Source organism: Harpegnathos saltator, unplaced genomic scaffold, assembly GCF_003227715.2.
Source record: "Harpegnathos saltator strain DR-91 unplaced genomic scaffold, Hsal_v8.6 scaffold248, whole genome shotgun sequence".
Classification (NCBI taxonomy): Eukaryota; Metazoa; Arthropoda; class Insecta; order Hymenoptera; family Formicidae; genus Harpegnathos; species Harpegnathos saltator.
This window is the reverse complement of record NW_020230037.1, coordinates 206,504-223,315: the sequence shown is the minus strand read 5'-3', so window position 1 is coordinate 223,315 and position 16,812 is coordinate 206,504. Positions and strand designations below refer to the sequence as shown.

The following is a 16,812-nucleotide window of genomic DNA, read 5'->3' as shown; positions in this document are numbered from 1 at the left end:
GGAGATGCGGCGGACGGAATGCGATCGATTCTGCTCCGCGTCGCGACGGTGTGAATGAAATCCTTCGCTACGCCACGGGACGTCGCGCGAGCGTCTCCTCGGGACCGCCCGAGAGCGGAGAGTCTGCAGTCCTCAGCCTCGATCCATTTCGAAGGATTAGCCGCGAAGGACGCTGCTGCGCTGAAGCGACTTCGAAACGCGTCTGCCCCATTTCTGGAAAACGCGCGGGGTTAAAACGGCTTGCGAAAAACAAGCCCCCCCGAATTCGATCTCCCAGCTTCGACGTTAGTACGAACGACGATGACGTTGCGAGAGAGCGGGAGCGAGAGAGAGAGAGAGAGAGATTCGGTAACCTCCGTAATATGCATCGGCAAATATGTCATTCGCTTTTGCGGTCCTCTTTCTCTCTTTCGCCCTCTCTCTCTCTCTCTCTCTCTCTCTCTCTCTCTCTCTCTCTCAGTCTCCGTTCCTCCCTCGTCACCCACGCTCAGCGTCAGAGGGTTATTTCGCGACCACCCTCCGCAGCGACGACGCGCGTAACCTCGCGTGTCTGTTGCCGCGACGCGGCCGAAAGGGGTGTAGCATCGCCGTGGCGGCGGCTGGCATCGTTGCGCGACGCGACGTCTCTCCCACCCCTGAGCGGCGTCGCGACGCGATCGCACCCTCCCTCCTCTGGCACCCTCGGCGCGGCGGTCCTCCGCCGGCCTCCTCTCTCGCTCCCGTTCCCCGTGAGCGCGTCCCGCGTACCGCCGGATATCGCCTCGCCAGCAGCGACAGGGGTGGTGGAAAAGTGGTCGGAGCCAGGAACAACCACGCCCCGGTCGCGGACAACGCACGCCAACCCGAGAGGCTAGCCGAGGGTGTCTCTGTCCGCCACCGATACGGCCGTCGCGGCGGCTGCGGGCCACGGGGGTGGCTTTCGTGGTGCGCGACTGGGACCGAAGGGAAGGAAGAGGAAGCGCGCGCGTCCACGCGGCACCAAGCGCGCTAGCCGCCGCCGCGCTATGGCTAGTCCTCGGATATCCTTTATCGGCGATGTCACTTTGTGCCGGCGACGTGCGACGCTAGGCGCGAATCGGTCACGCCTCGGCGCCTTGGCGGCGGCTTAACGACGCTTAAGTGGATAAAGTGGTCGACGGGTCCGCGAGAGCTCGTCGCTCGCTCGTGAATTTTCGCGTCTCACCGTCGCGTCGTCTCCCCTTGTCCGGACCGCGACGAAGACGAAGACGAAGACGAAGACGACGACGACGACGACCACGTCGCTCGTTAATCGTCGCCGTGATCGCTGGCGTACGAGCGACCGCGAGCGCGCGATCGAGGGAGGCCACATCGCCGCGTCAACTCACCCCCGCGTCTTCCCGCCAGAGAGGGGACCAGCGATTCGGCATGCGGTGCTGAGGGTGACCCGCGACCGAGGAGGTCGACGAGCCTGACGGATTTCTCTCTTCCTCCTTCCTCCTTCCTCGCTCTCTCTCTCTCTCTCTCTCTCTCTCTCTCTCTCTCTATACATATCTTTCTCTCTTGGTTTCTCGTCTCGAGACAAGGTCAAGAGAGAGACACGCGATCCCACGCGGTAAAGTTCGCGAGGGTGTCCGCGTGATGCGAAGAAGAGCGCGCGACGTCGTCGGAGGACGTGGGTAGGAGCTGAAGCAACAGCCGAGGAACAGAGCTCGCCCCTCGCACAGCCTGACGCACAGCCGCACGTGAGGACAACACGTCGGACCCGCGAGGGATCGTCCAGCCCCAGCTCGAGCGGCGAGCCACGATCCACGACGATCCGATACGAGTCCGCAGCGTCCAGCAGCACGAGCTGATCGTAGTAACATGGTAGAGAGCACTTATGCGAGCGACTCGCCTCGATCACGCTCTCCCATGACGGAGCCGTCGAGTCCGCTGCATGATGGTCCCGGTATATCCGGCTACAACCACAGCTACCTGTACAGCTATTCGCCCGAGAGCTTCCAGCAGAAGCTGAAGAGCGTCGACGGCGTGCAGAATCACGTGTCGCCGGCGACGAGGCGCAGCGACGCCGCGACTGCCGCCGTCGTCGCGGCCGCCGATGCCGCGCACGTCGACCGGACGTACTCCAGGAGTCCGATCGGCCTCGGCGAGGAGGTAACCCGGCACGCCGGCAATCGCGAGACCTCGCGAGCCGGCTCCTCCGCCACCATGTCGTCGCCCACGTCGCTCTTCACCATCGACAGCATCCTGGCGCCGAGGCCGATCGGCAACGTCGTCAGCCCCACGAGCACCACCACCGTCGCCAGCTCCGGCGTCATCCAGACGCCGGAGACGATCGAGTCGGCCGGACGCACCGCGGCGATGCACCCGTTGCAGCAGCAGCTGCACCACTTGGCGTTCACCTCGGCGGATTTCCTCGGTGGGTACCAAACGAGCGCGCGCGCGCGCGCGCGAACGCGGCGTCCGGGAGTCCTCTCTTTCTCGCGAGAGACGTCGTCGGGATATTTCAAGATTCTTTTGATCCTTTAAACGTCTCTTTGACTCTCTCTCTCTCTCTCTCTCTCTCTCTCTCCCTCTCTCTCTCTCTCTCTCTCTCTCTCTCTCTCTCTCTCTTTTTCTCGCAGCCGATGACTAACGGGCTGTCGTGCCCGCGGCGATTTTTCGTAATTTGCTTCCCACGACTGTTCACGTGTAGCTGAAACGAACGACCGGCGGTCGTTTAACAAGGTGCGACAATGTATCCGAGCGGTAGCGGTGCTCGCCGAAGCCGTCCGCATGTCCGCATACGCGACGACGAGACGCGCACAACTCCGCAATATCGTATTTATAATCAGCGAGTAAATCGAATCCGCGCGGTATGTCGGTTGCTGGAAATTACGACGTGCTCGCGCAAACGAGGCGTCCGCGATCGCTCGCGTCTCGAATCGCGAGCAATTACACGGCACCGATTGATTCACCGCGTGCCGCGGCACGCGCGCGAATTCGATCGCGTTACATCTTCCGCTCACGCCGGTCCACCGCGATCTCCGTCGCGACGCGGCTGACGCGGTTTTCGGGATATCATCCGTTAACTCGCGAACGTCCTTATCGCGTCCTTTGACAGAGACGAGTCGGCAATTTCGCCGACGGTCTCGCCAGTCGAGTCGATTCGCATGTCCGATTGGCTGAGTCGGGGGAGCACATCCGCTTGCTCGCCCGGGCAAATCCTCGTCGCGACCTTTTCTCTCGGCCGCGCGCCTCGTCCGCGGAGACCCGAGAGAGGGAGAGAGAGAGAGAGAGAGAGACGTTTAACGCGGTTTACGTTGCAGAAATGTAAGACCCCGCGTGAAATCCTAAGAGACACGGCGCGAAGAGCGCCAAAATTTCTTTTATGCCCGCCGGGGGCTTTGGGTATTTCTCCCTCAAGGACCGCGCTCTTTCGCGCTGGGGATACGCGAGATGAAATCCGCAATCCGTTTCGATCATGCATGAACGATCCAGCTCCTTCGGCAATCCCGCTGGAAGACGGACGACGTGAAAAGGAAACATGCAAAACGCGCGAGAGAAAGGGAGGGAGGGAGAAGAGAGAGAGAGAGAGAAGGTCGAGTAAAAGCAGAAATTTTTAACGTCCCCGCATTTTCGTGCGCAACGTCGCGTTTAAGCAGCTTTCTTGGAGATTTTAAAGTAAAACGTCCCCCGGGACGGGGGCGCCGGGCGACCTTTTTATCCTAAAATATCGCGAATGGGGTCGCCGCGCGGCAGAGACTCGGCGAATTATAACACCGCATTCGTGCCGCCGGAGACACGCGGTTTCCCGTTCGAGACTTCCGCCTTCGGAAGTCGACAGAGCGACCGTTGCGATTCGCGAGCTGACTCGCTCGCCGCCGGCCGCGGACGGCAATTTCGGCGTTCCATTCGCGATGTAATTATTGGAGGTGTAATTTTTCTCCCGAGTTCTTCGTACTCGAAGCTCCGGAGCTCCGAAGAAACGAAAATATTCGACGATCGAAGTTTCGATGCTTCGGAGCATCGAACCTTCGAAGTTTCTCCGAACTTGGAAACTTCCAGAATTGTACATTGCCTGATTTTTCGTATACTTTTGTTATCCGCGGAAACGTAGAATATATGACTGAGATGGTCGCACTAGCGTGCAGTGCGCGCGTGCAGAAATAAAAAAAAGCGCAGGCTCAGAAACAACCGCCTCGAAAATAAATCGACGCTTCGAAGAGACTAGTCTTCGGCATAAAAAACTTCCAAGTTCCAAAGTTGACTTCGAAGCTTCGAAGCTGCCGAGGAGTAACAACCCCTAGTAATTATCCCGATTATCGTCGTGAACGCCGACATGCGGATTCCTAACGCGACGCGAAGTAACGTTACGAATACAGCCATGGCCGCATATCTGATCTCCGTCACCTTTGACACTTGCAGCCGCCGCATATCCAGGACTCTATCCCGGAGGATACGTGGCAGCGATGGCCGCCGCCGGGGTCTCCCTGCACGGCCAGCCGGCTTTCTACCACGCCGGCCACCATTATCAAATCAACCCCAACAATCCGGGAATGGGTCCGATGGCGAAGAGGAAACGTCGCCACCGGACGATATTCACCGAGGAGCAACTGGAGCAATTAGAAGCCACCTTCGACAAGACGCACTATCCCGACGTGCTGCTGCGGGAGCAACTGGCGCTGCAAGTCGACCTTAAGGAGGAGCGAATCGAGGTCAGCCGAATTTACTCATTCGCTCGCGCTTCGCGTGCCGTGCCGCCTCTCGTCCTCCCTATTATTTTGGAAACTCGATTCTGTCGCGAGAGAATTCCTTCTCGGACAATCGAGCGGAGATCCTCGGATAATCCTCGATTCCCGAGGATCTCCGGCGGCGTCGACGGTCTCTCGCGTCGTCTAATGAAACGTCTCAGCGACGGCGAGCGTCGCGTCAGCCGGAGGGAACTCGAGTCCTCTCGACACGGGGAAAGGGGGGAGAATCAAGTCGCGTCCGTGCGCTCATCGTCGATCACGCCGAGGCCGGGGAGAGACACCCCGCGCATCCCCTTCGCGCGCGCGCGCGCGCGCCGTTGTTACCGATGAAGGCGATATTAATGAGCTTTCGGGACGCCGCGCCGCGGGGGTGGCAAATTATTCTCTCGTATCTGCGACACGCGACTAGCGACTGGCGCAAGCTAACTGACATTGCACGCGAGGAAAAAGCTGCGGAAAATACATACCGACCCGGTTGCCGAGCGCGACCTCTCGTCCTCCCTATTATTTTGGAAACTCGATTCTGTCGCGAGAGAATTCCTTCTCGGACAATCGAGCGGTAATCCTCGATTCCCGAGGATCTCCGGCGATCCTCCTCGCGTCGCGTCGCGTCGCGTCGCGCCGGTCGCCACTCGAGTCGCCGTCCGATGACAAATTACTTTGCCGAGCAGCGAACGCAGCATTAACCTTCGGATTGACAAACATTGACCGGCTGCGGATGGATACGGGTCTGCACGCACGATTTGTAACGCCGCGCGGTGGTCCTGGAAAAGTGGCCAAAAGTCGATTCCGGAGGTGAAGCCAGGCAGACAAGACAAATGTCCTGTCGAATAGAACTAGTTAGTTTTGTTACTTGACCGGCTACTTTTTATTTGGCAACGACTGAAACTATGAAAAGCACACATAAAACCGACGATTTTATTTTCCAAACGTGTGTGAAAAATCTGCTATTGCTTCTCATCCGTCATTTTACTTGGATCAATCATTGCAACAGGGTGCAAAGTATAAGAATGAAAAAAGGAGAAATGGCGGAACGTTGCATCCATGTATCAGCGAATTTCGGAACTTTGATTATACTCTTAAACAGTGTCTCCTTAAGTTCCACTACTTAAAAAAAAAAAGGAGGAAGGTAGCATTGCATTCCTTACAGCTTATACTTGAAGAATATCGCACGCACTTTGTTTGCACATAATTCGAAGAATTTCTTGATAATCCGCGATAAAGCGCGCTTGAAAGGGGTTTACCTTTTCAGACACCGAAATATCTTTGAAGCTTGCAGGAGGACTTTTCTGAGTCGCTGATTACGAATGTCAAGTCAGATTTTCAAGGTTCAAAATAGCAAATCCAACATGACGGACGAAAAAGTCAGAAAATGTTTTAATTTCAATGGAAATCACTGTCTGGGAGCTCTGCGGCCTTTAATTACAAATGTGACATTAAAGTTTGAAGATCAAAGCGCAATATGATGCGCCATATTGAATCCGGCAATCCGACTCTTAAAACCCTGATATCACATTTTAGTGGAAATCTTAATGGAAATCATTATCTGTGTGTGGAACTTTCTCGCTCGCTAGTTACAAACGTGATATCAGAGCTTTAAAAGCCAAACTGTCTGAAAGGTCAAAAAGCCTGACTTCACCTCCGGAATCGATTTTCGGCCACTTTTTCAGCCGTGCTGACCCACCGTGCACCGGCGAGCTCCCGCGCGGGTCGAAACGCGGCCGGCGTAGTGTTTGTCGTCCTAATGCATAAAAGCCCATAATATTTTAACGTGGTCATTAAAATTTAGCGCGCCAGGTATTTATCGGGCCGAAGCCCCCGACTTGAGCTAACAAGTTGCACGCTAGATTAAAAGCTTTAGCGATAATGTGTTTGCCTCAATTATACATACGATCGCGTGCGCGTGCGAGCGCTCTCTCTCTCTCTCTCTCTCTCTCTCTCTCTCTCTCTAGGCGCATACGCGCGTCGTACAATTTATAATCTGAAGTGTACTCCAGCGACCGCGCGGGAGCCGGCACATTTTGCGCGACGCGCTAATTTCGTATGAATTTACCTTCCAATTAATGCCGCGGCCTCATTGTGTCGCTGATCGAACGTTGATTTTTTTGCTCCTCCCCCGGCGATCGGCGATCTGCGTCGATTCTGTGCAGCCGCCGCCGCCGCCGCCGTTCATTACGGCCGTCACGGTTCGCCAACATCGCGAGCCTGCGAAATCAGCCGCGATTTTCGCGCCGTGCGAGTAGCCTCTCTTGGACAAAAACGCGTCGGGGTACCCCGACGCATCGCTTTTGTTTTCGCGGGACATTTGGATAACGTTTCGCTTCTGCGAGTCAGTAGTTTTGCTCTCCGATCGATGTCTTGGATCAATATTGGCCATTTCGTCTTTAGGCGAGCGTCTCTCCCTCTTCCTCTCTCCCTTCTCTCTCTCTCTCTCCCTCTCTCTCTCTCTCTCTCTCTCTCCTCTCTCTCTCTCTCTCTCTCGCTTTCTCGGCACTGATCAAGTTGTTTGCGACGAAATGCAGGATCGAGGTTCGCGGAAGCGTAGATGTCGAAGCCAATTCCGGTGGGTTTGGTTTACTCTGGCGAGCGCGATAACTCGAGACCCGATTCGGAAAACGCGTAGAGTCGAAGGACGTGACACGGAATCACGGGAGAAAGCGTCATAAAAGTTAGACTTGGATCCTGCGGAGAAAGAGACAGAGAGAGAGAGAGAGAGAGAAAGAGAGGGAGAGAGGGAGAGAGAGAGAGAGAGAGAGAGAGAGAGAGAGAGAGAGAGAGAGAGAGAGAGAGAGAGAGTTGAAGTAACTCCTTGTGTTCGATGGCCGACGAAATCCCGGCCGTCGACTCCGTCGAGTAATCACGGGACTCTAAAAATCATTGACACTCGCGTGGGACCACCCGCGTCGCGTCGGTTCCGCCAAAGAGATCTCCCCCTCCGTCCCCCTCAGTCTCGAGAGTGTTTAAAGACTGGAACAACACATACCTGAAGAGACCCGGCCGGCCGCGACCGGTGTGCGAGAGTCACGGTGTTTGCACAGAATTAGTGGAATAGCAACTCTCTCTCTTTCTCTCTCTCTCTCTCTCTCTCTCTCTTGCCCTCAGTGGAAACATCGAGTGGAAACGTGGGAGTCAAAGTGGGAGTCGCACGGAAGAAGACAAAGAAAAAAGTAAGAACGGGGGCTCGGGAAAACCGAGAAGGCGCGCTGTTTCGTGGACTCTCACGATCGTGTCGACGCGACTCGACAAATCCGGCAAATAGACCCGCGAACACGGAGAGCAATTCGGGAACCATCACCGACACCGCTCGTGTTTCGGCTCGAAAGCGAGTCTGTGATAAATCGGTTAGAGACGAATTATCGAATATCGGAAATAGTCCTAGGAGAATGTGTCCTAGGATATTGGCCGTTTCGTATTTAAGCGAGCGTTTCGAAATCGTCTCTCCTTTTCCTCCTTCTCTCTCTCTCTCTCTCTCTTGCTTTCTCAGCATTGATCGAGTTGTTTGCGACGAAATGCAGGATCGAGGTTTGCGGAAGCGACGATGTTGAAACCAATTCCGGTGAGCTCGGTTTACTCTGGCGCGAACGCGATGGCTCGAGACCCGATTCGGAAAACGCGTAGAGTCGAAGAACGTGAGAAACAGAAAGTCACAGAAAGTGACAGAAAGTCCTAGGAGAGAGTCCAACGCTGAATTGCAAATTGCGACCAATTGCGATGCGGAAGGCCGCCTTGCTGGTGGTGAAGCATTGCGAAGGTCTCGCTCCTTGAATTAACGGGTGAAGGCTCAAGAACGAACAGTTATTTGACTTATTTCGGCTCGATATGACATTTCCCACCCTCTCTGTCCCCGTCTCTCTCTCTCTCTCTCTCTCTCTCTCTCTTGTACAGATGCGACATAATCAACACGAGCGCGGCGGATTGAATCTCTCGTTTCGCGACACGGATGTGATGCAGCGCGATCTTGGCAGCGCCGCTCCAAGGCAGGACTCTTCAAAGTGAACGAGGGTTAAGCTATTACAACAGCTAATGCGGCACAACGAACGACGGGCAGGGGTGGATATTGATTGTCGGTTTTCATTCGGATTGATTCGGACAAGCGTGAAGGAGGCCGCGCGTGACCCCGCGCGAGCGCGGCGGGAACCCGTTTCATCTCTCGCGTCTTTTCGTACTTCACTCAGCTAATGCTCGTACACGCTCGTACGCGCATTACGGCGACGTGCGTCTTGTGATTACGAGCGAGTGTCTCGCGCTCATCGAGCAATTACCGACGCCGGCGCATAGTGTTGTGAGTTGTGATACAGGAAATTGATGTTCAAAAGGGTCTACAGCGTTCAATTTTCTTGGAAACCGATTGAGACGATTTTTTTTTTTTTAATGAGGGTGAGGAGATTACCTACAATTCTACCGAGCGATATTTTCGATATCAGGAATCCTAATCCAAATCCTTAATGGACAAAGTATGAAATATTGATACATTTTCAGAAGATGATTTCTTCTACTTCTGTCAACGCGCAAACGATTATAATTGCCAAAGTATGGTATTGGTTTACTTTCAATGTCTTCTTACACTCGCAATATATAAATCCGAAGAGATCAATAGCTTACGCGTTAAATCTTCATTCGTTGCTACTCGGGAAATTTGCCGCGTATTGAACTGTCTGAATCTTCGAATTTCCTTGTTTCTTGCTTCTGCAGCTTGCCGCTTGCTGTGCAGGTTTGGAGTTTACGAGTTGAGTAGTAAAAGATTTACAAGCCATGGATTCATAGTTTGGCAATTATAATGGTCTGCGCGTTGATTGAGAAGTAGAAAAAATCATCTTCTGAAAATGTGTCAATACTTCATACTTCGTCTATTAAGGATTTGGATTAGGTTAGGATTCCTGATATCGAAAATATCGCTCGGTAGAATTGTAGGTAATTTTCTCACCTTCATTTAAAAAACAGAGATCGTCCCAATCGGTGGAAAATTGTATGCACCTTTTTGAACATCAATCTCCTGTATCACAACACTGTACGGCGAGGCGATCGGCTTCACTCGCCGAGAACGATAATTAAGCATCAGTCAGACATCGTTCCCTTTTCCCTCCCAATCTGTCCGCTACCAGAGGTGTAATTCTTTTTCGAAGTCTTCATATTCGAAGCTTCGAAGAAACGAAGCTTCGATACGAAATATTCGACGATCGAAGTTTCGAAGCTTCGAAGCATCGTACCTTCGCGGTTTCTTCGAACTTGGAAATTTCGAGAATTATATATTGCCTGATTTCTTATACTTTTGTTATCCGCGGAATGTAGAATATATGACTGAGATGATCTAGCATGCAGTGCGTGCATGCGGAAACAAAGAACATAGGCTCAGAAACAACCGCCTCGAATATATCGAAGCTTCGAAGCTTTGGCATGAAAAACTTCCAAGTTTTCGAAGTTGACTTCGAAGCTTCGGCATAAAGAACTTCAAAGTTTCGAAGTTGACTTCGAAGCTTCGAAGCTGCGAAAGAGTAGAATAGCCCTGCTCGCTACTCGTCAGCTCAGCTGATCGCGAAACTCCATCGCTGTGCAGTCAGCGGGAAGAAGCTCGCGACATTGTTGTCGGTACCTGTAGCTTCGCGACGTGCCATTCATTCACCCACCTTGGTGAAATTCGCAATTGACGGCGTCGAGACGAATGAGCAAGCGACGGCGAGCTCCAACACGGAGCTGTTGGCGTTTCGTCCTCAAAATCGCACGAAGACTCGGAATTCCCTTCGCTCAGTCCGAGAAGTGCGCGCGGTGGAGGAATTCTTCTTCTCCCTCCCTCTCTCTCTCTCTCTCGCTTGAATCCCGGCTCGTCCTCGAGCGCGCTCATCGAGTCGAATCGCTCTTGTTCCAGGTGTGGTTCAAGAACCGTCGCGCCAAGTGGCGGAAGCAGAAGCGGGAGGAGCAGGATCGTCTGCGGAAGCTGCAGCTGGAGCAGCGTCAGCGCAGCGACGACGGCGGTGCCGCGGCGACGGTGATGGTGAGCGATCGTTTGAGCCTGAACAGGCAACAGCAGCAGAAGCTTGAGCAGGACACGGACAGCTCCGACCTCGAGGTAGCGTAGTCGGGCCCACGGCGAGGCGAGTCGCGAGTCCTCCCGTCGGCGGTCGAGGAGCAGCAGGAGGACCAGGACGAGGTCGAGGTCGAGGAGATGAGCAGATAAGCAGGCGGCCCGGGATTGTCGCGCTCTTATCGACGACGACGGGGCATGTACATACGTCATTCAATTGTACATATTATTGTAAATATGAGTAACGATGGATGTGTACAATACCGAAATAAATTATTGCATCGAAGCACGAGGCGGTACGACGTTTCTCAGCATCTTGCGAAAGCTCGTCGCGACATTTGCGTTGTCGTGGGGACGAACGACGTCTCGTAGGACTCTCATTCACATGGAACGTCAAATGGACGTTGACGAGCAACTCCTAGCTTTCTTCAGGTCGAACGCATCATATCGCGAGGCCTTCTTCCGACTTTGCTTCCTCGTGAGTCGTGATCGAGCGTTAACGAGGAATTCGCCGGAGTCCTTGTCTTGCGTGAAAACGCGAGAGAGTTAGCTTCTTAGACACGTGAACTTGGACTGGAGCGGCTCTTCTCTCGCGGAATCTGCCATCGCGCACGACGGAAGGACTCGGCTCGGCTCGGCTCGGCGTCTTGTTGCTGCGAATGAAATCTCGCTCGTCTCGACGCGTCCGCGAAAATAGCCGGCGATTCCGCGGCTGTCCCGTGGATCTTCGGCTTCCCCGGGACCGATCCTTCCAGTCACGAGCATTCGGCTCGACGACGGTGCTCGACGACGAAGCGTCCGTTGAGATCGCGAGACATGGAAATCCCGTGATACTATCGCGCGCTTATTGTTATTACTGGCGCGCAGCTCGCTTCTGCGACAATATTTTCTTATTGAAATCGCTTCGCTGTTGTGGAAAATGCATTCTCGTTTGTATAAACATTTACACGCGATTCCTGCGCGCATAAATATTAAAGCCTCGTCGATCGTTTAGGAATTTCAAAATGGTCAGCCGGATGTGCACGGCGAGGGAATGCTGCAGAGTCACAGTCGCAGCAAGAAGCAGTTGCTTACGCACACAGGTGCGCAGGCGCACGCACAAACCACCCCCTGCACGGCGATATAAATTTTATTTAGAATTACGGTGAGACAAGAGAAAGAGAGAGAGAGAGAGAGAGAGAGAGAGAGAGAGAGAGTAGCTTGCGCCCGCTGAATTCCCTCGTCCCGACCATCCGCGCTCTTCCTCTTCTGCGCCTTCGGCTATCGCAACCTCTGTCGCACACCCTGTCGTTCGCTCACCACCGTTCGTTGCCTCCTCTACGCCCTCCTCTTCGCCTTGCCGACCACTCGCTTATGAACGGGCCTCCTCGTCGTACGACGAGCAAACTCGGCGCCCACCTCGACGACCTTGAGGATCTCCACGGGGTTCAGAGTGAAGCGGCTGCGGTCGGGCGAGCCGATGCTCGCCACCAGCACCGTCGCGAACTTGCGGAAGGACGTGGCTCTCATGAGGTACGGCACGCCGTGGCCGTAAGTGAAGAGCGGCGGGCCGAAGGAGCCGACGTCGCACATGTAGTACGCGCCGCAGAACTTGAAGAGGCCGAGGCAGACGCTCTCGCACGTCAGCACGGCGAACGGGTGCTCGGCGAACATACGCTCCAGCGAGCGCCACAGGCACTTGTCCGACTTGGCGTACAGCCTGCCGTCCAGCGCCGGCAACATCCGGGCCTCGAAGATGGTGCCGGCGATGTCGAAGCGCTCGCTCAGGTACTTGCTCCAGCAGTCCACACGAGCGTACTCGCTGCTGCCGACCTTGCGCTCGGCCTCGAGCCTGCTGCGCGTGTAGTAGCGGTCGCCGCACATCACCACCACGTCGAGGACCTTCGGACTCCAGTACTCGGGCGCCATCAGCCTCGTCATGCCGGCGCACACCACGTAACACGCGTACGTCTGCATGCCGCGGTTCGCTTCGTCGAACATGCCGTCGCTCACGTGCACGGAGCCCCACAGCGAGAACAGCCTGTTGGCTTCCTCCACGTGGTAGTGATGCCACCTCTTCTTGCCGGAGTCGCCCGCCACGACCTTGGCCGCTCGTCGCTTCTGGCCGCTCCCGGCCGGACACTTGCTCCAGGTAGCGCGGAAGCGCTTCAGCCACGCGACTCTCTCTCGCGCAGCTCGGGGATCCTCGTCAACGTCCATCTCCGATTCCCGCTCGGCCTCATCGCCGTCGCTCGTCTCGAAGAAGCTTGATCGGACCTCGCCGACGCGAGGTTGTCGCGGTGCTTTCGGTGCAGCACCGCGCTGCAGCAGCTTCAAGTTGTGCAGCTGGCAGCAGAGGAAGGTCACGTGGAAGATCTGCAGGTCGAAGACGTGCTCGTCGGCTCGGACCGACCGCGGCACCTCGTATGCGAAGGCTCTCAGCGAGAGGAGCACCAGGTGCCGGCGTAAGGAGTCCTTGGAGCAGAACTTGACGATGCAGCCGCGGCCGTCGTCGTCCCACAGGCCGAACTCGTCGCATCGGTAGGGGTTGTACAGGTACCAGAAGAGGCCGTCTTGCCAGAAGGCCAAGGAGAACCTGCTCGTGCGGAGGATGCAGTTGCGATAACGCCAAGCCAGCTGATCGAACCACTGCTCGACCGCTCGCGCGTCCTCGTGCACCGGCACGCCCGTCGACTCCGTCACCTTGCGGCAGCCGAGTTCCACCCTGACCTTCAGCGGGTCCTTCCTCGGCAGCATTACCCGTCGCTTCAGGCCGTTCTCTTCGTATCCCCAGTCGACGCCCCGCGCCACCGGCGCGTCCTTCATCTCGTGAACCAGCTCGAGCTCGACGCTGTACTTGTAGTTGTACACGACGACGTCGTCGAAGCGCTGCTTCCTCCTCACGTTGAGCGCGCCGATGTGGGTGAAGAGCGTCCAAGCGTGGTCGTAGATGTAATCGATATTGGCGCCCCACGCATACTTGTATCTTCCAAGCGCGAGACGATATCGATAACGTCAGATTGCGGAACAGAGTTCGCGCGAGCGCGCGGACGGATGAGCGTGCGACGTGTAGCTGAGAGAAGCCGAGCCGAGCGTAAAGGAGCGGAGGAAAGCTAAATAGATCCATCTCCCTCTCTCTCTCTCTCTCTCTCTCTCACCCTCTTCCTTTCTCACTCCACCGTTTACTTCGCTTCGCCTGACAAATGTCAGGTCGCAATGAGTCGAAATTCAGTTCGAGAGACTCGTTCGTAAGCGAGAAGGGAGACCAGATGGGCGGAATTCAATCGCAAACTGACTGATCGTTAAACTCGTCGGACACTCATCGAACTTGAAGCGCTGCTGTATTACACGCTGCTTCGAGCTACCGCTCGCGCGTCTCGATACCTGAGCTGAGTTTTCGCCAAGAGTGCCACGAGCGCCTGATAGAAGCAGAACTTCCAAGTGGCCCTGCGTGCCCGCAGCGGACTCAGTTCCGGCAGATGCATGCCCTTGAGCCCGCGGAGCACCACGTTGGCGTGCGCACGCTTGCCCTGCGAATTCTCCGCAGCCAACTCCAGCACGACGTAATCGCCGTCCACGAGACCGGGGCGCTCGCCGGCCGCGCGATCCACCATGAAATCCGACTTGGCCTCCGGACACGGCACCGGCGCTCGAACGTGGCCCAGCTCCTTGCGATTGGCGAGGTCGCTCCCATGTTGGCGCAGCAGAAGCTCTTCCTCTTCGTCGAGCCGCGAGTCGCAAGGGAACGCGTCCCTCCGCTTCCTTCGCTTTTCCTTCTCGCGCAGTTCGCCCAGCAAGTCCCGCTTAGTGCATGGCCAAACACCGGGCCACTCTTCGCTTCCGCTTCTCGACGACAGCCTGCCCCTTCGCCCAGGCAGACTCGCCTAACCGGAAGTCCGGAAATCCACTTACGAGTATCGCGATTAAGCAAACAGGTAGACGACGCACGATCCGATCGACCGACGACGTGCTTGCTCGTGTCTCGAAGCGCTCTGCGCTCTCGCGAAAGTTCTCGGAGCGGAATCTCGTTGGAGTCAAAAGGGAGAGAGAGAGAGAGAGAGAGAGAGAGAGAGTTCGCTCGAAGCTACGGTAAAGTCGTACTTGCCACTCGGAGTCACGAGAGCGAATATTTTGCTCGGGACGGGATCGAGCGAATTTCTAATCCGTACAAGAAAAGCCTTCCATCGGAAGCGAATTTTCGCCAAGCCAGACGGCAAAGTACGTAAAATTCACTCTTCGACGTCGAACGAAAATGCTCACCCGCGCAAAAAAAAATTCGCCGAGAGTCACTCAGGTCGAGCGAGACGGTCTCGGCTGTCGAGTGGAATTCCGAAGGAATTCAGAGCTGGCGGGTCATTAGGACGTCGCCGTGTCTCCGTCTATTTTCACAAAGACGGCGCGAAGACGGAATCGTCCGAGCGCGATCGAGCGCAACGAAATGAGCACGCAAACCTCGAACGGCACGTCGTCGCCGTCGCTTTGTCCTTTAACTGACCGACTGCCTCGACCTCACGCTTCTCCAAATCGACCTCATCTCGCCTCGAGTTGGCCCGACGGGTGTCCCAGCGGCCGCTCGACGGCCGAGCCGAAGGCCGCCGAGCGGAAAACACTGGCGCGGAGGAAGCATCTCGTCGACGGCTGCCGCGTGAGGCAATCTCGGGATGTCGACCGGCGTCTTCCGCCTTTCCGAAGCGTCCTCCTGCTCCTGCTCCGGCTCGCTCCTCCGTGATTCTGCGTATCTATGTGAGTTGCACCGGGAAAATGCTCAGTTGAACAGACTCCAATTTTCTACTATATACGAACGATCCAGAAATTCCGACGGAGGAGATCAGAATTCCGCCCGAGTTAACCAGGAATCTGGACAATTTAGACTGAATTCCGACAGCTCCAATCGGAACGTCCGGATTCTTCAGCTTTCACCAGAAGATTGTTCCATTTTTCTTCGTGTTTATCAGCTACCGCGCGCGTGAGAGAGAGAGAAAGAGAGAGAGAGAGAGAGGAGAGAGAGGAGAGAGAGAGAGAGAGAGAGAGAGAGAGAGAGAGAGAGAGAGAGAGAAAGTGTCCCTTACGACTTCATGTAGACGCGCCAGAGCGACTCTCCCTCGCGGATGCGTCTCTCCTTCACGCGTCTCTCCATCCGGAGTCTCTTGTTCCTCCTCCTCCTACGTCGTCTTCCGACCTCGACTCGTTTCGCATCCTCGCTGAACGCGACGTCTCCGGCGCTCTCGTACTTGGCGACAGTGTCGTCGGTCGTCGCGTCGTCCGTCGCAGCGTCCGCCGGAAACTCGCTCGTCGCAGTCTCCTCCTCGGTCGGGCCCTCCGTTTCCGCCATGCTTGCGGGAGACTTTGAGGTTTGAGGTGTCGATCAGGACGGTCCCCGGAATTTCACGGTGGACGCATCGTCAATGCAACATCGTGCAAGTGGAAGATTCCGAGAAAGAGAGAGAGAGAGAGAGAGAGAGAGAGAGAGAGAGATAAAGAGAGAGAGAGAGGGGGGGGAGCAAAAAAGGGGGGAGAAAAATTTTTCTAAAATTTCGTTGCGCGTCCGAAAGCGACGAGGAACAACGAATAATGGACGACGAAGCGAGGCGGCACGCTCCTCCACGTTGACAATTTTAACCTAACCCCCGTACGAACGCGCGTGAATTTGGCTCCTCGACGCACGTCCCTTCGTGCAAAACGAACGAGCGAGCGCACTCTGAGACTGCGCTCTCCGCTAGGAGAGTCTCGTTGCCGACAGATAGATTACAACAAGTGTACGCTGCCGCGGATTATCGTGCGTGCAGATCGATTCGACGCGTTTGAGATACGCCGAGCCGAGCGCAAATACGAGCTCACGCTGCATTGTAATTATGTGTACGACGATTCGCTGATTGTTCCTCTCGCGCTCCAGCGGAATCCCATCGTCGAGTACTTCCAGCGTTCCATTCACGCTGGTAATCCGAATTCGAAGCGGCAGCAAGGAGAAGGCAAACACTTCGCCACGGGAATAGAGAGAGAAAAAGAGAGAGAGAGAGAGAGAGAGAGAGAGAGAGAGAGAGAGAGAGAGAGAGAGAGAGAGAGAGAGAGAGAAGGAGCAAATAAGAAAGTAAGGGGCGGGGAGAGGGGGGCGGGGGTGGA

The 16,812-nt window shown here is 55.5% G+C and overlaps 2 protein-coding genes across 2 annotated transcripts; one reads left to right on the top strand and one right to left on the bottom strand.

Moving 5' to 3' along the window:
• Window positions 1-647: 647 nt before the first annotated feature.
• Gsc (goosecoid homeobox) lies at window positions 648-11,003 on the top strand. The gene is made up of 3 exons (XM_011140876.2): window positions 648-2,380; window positions 4,369-4,658; window positions 10,558-11,003. Exons 1-3 carry the CDS (start codon window positions 1,825-1,827, stop codon window positions 10,765-10,767), a joined length of 1,056 nt encoding a protein of 351 aa, XP_011139178.1. The 5' UTR covers window positions 648-1,824; the 3' UTR covers window positions 10,768-11,003.
• Window positions 11,004-12,030: 1,027 nt separating this feature from the next.
• LOC105183045 (uncharacterized) lies at window positions 12,031-15,888 on the bottom strand. The gene is made up of 4 exons (XM_011140897.2): window positions 15,762-15,888; window positions 15,188-15,431; window positions 14,077-14,576; window positions 12,031-13,678 (listed from the first exon to the last, which is right to left on the bottom strand). Exons 1-4 carry the CDS (start codon window positions 15,827-15,829, stop codon window positions 12,031-12,033), a joined length of 2,460 nt encoding a protein of 819 aa, XP_011139199.2. The 5' UTR covers window positions 15,830-15,888.
• Between the last annotated feature and the right edge of the window lie 924 nt (window positions 15,889-16,812).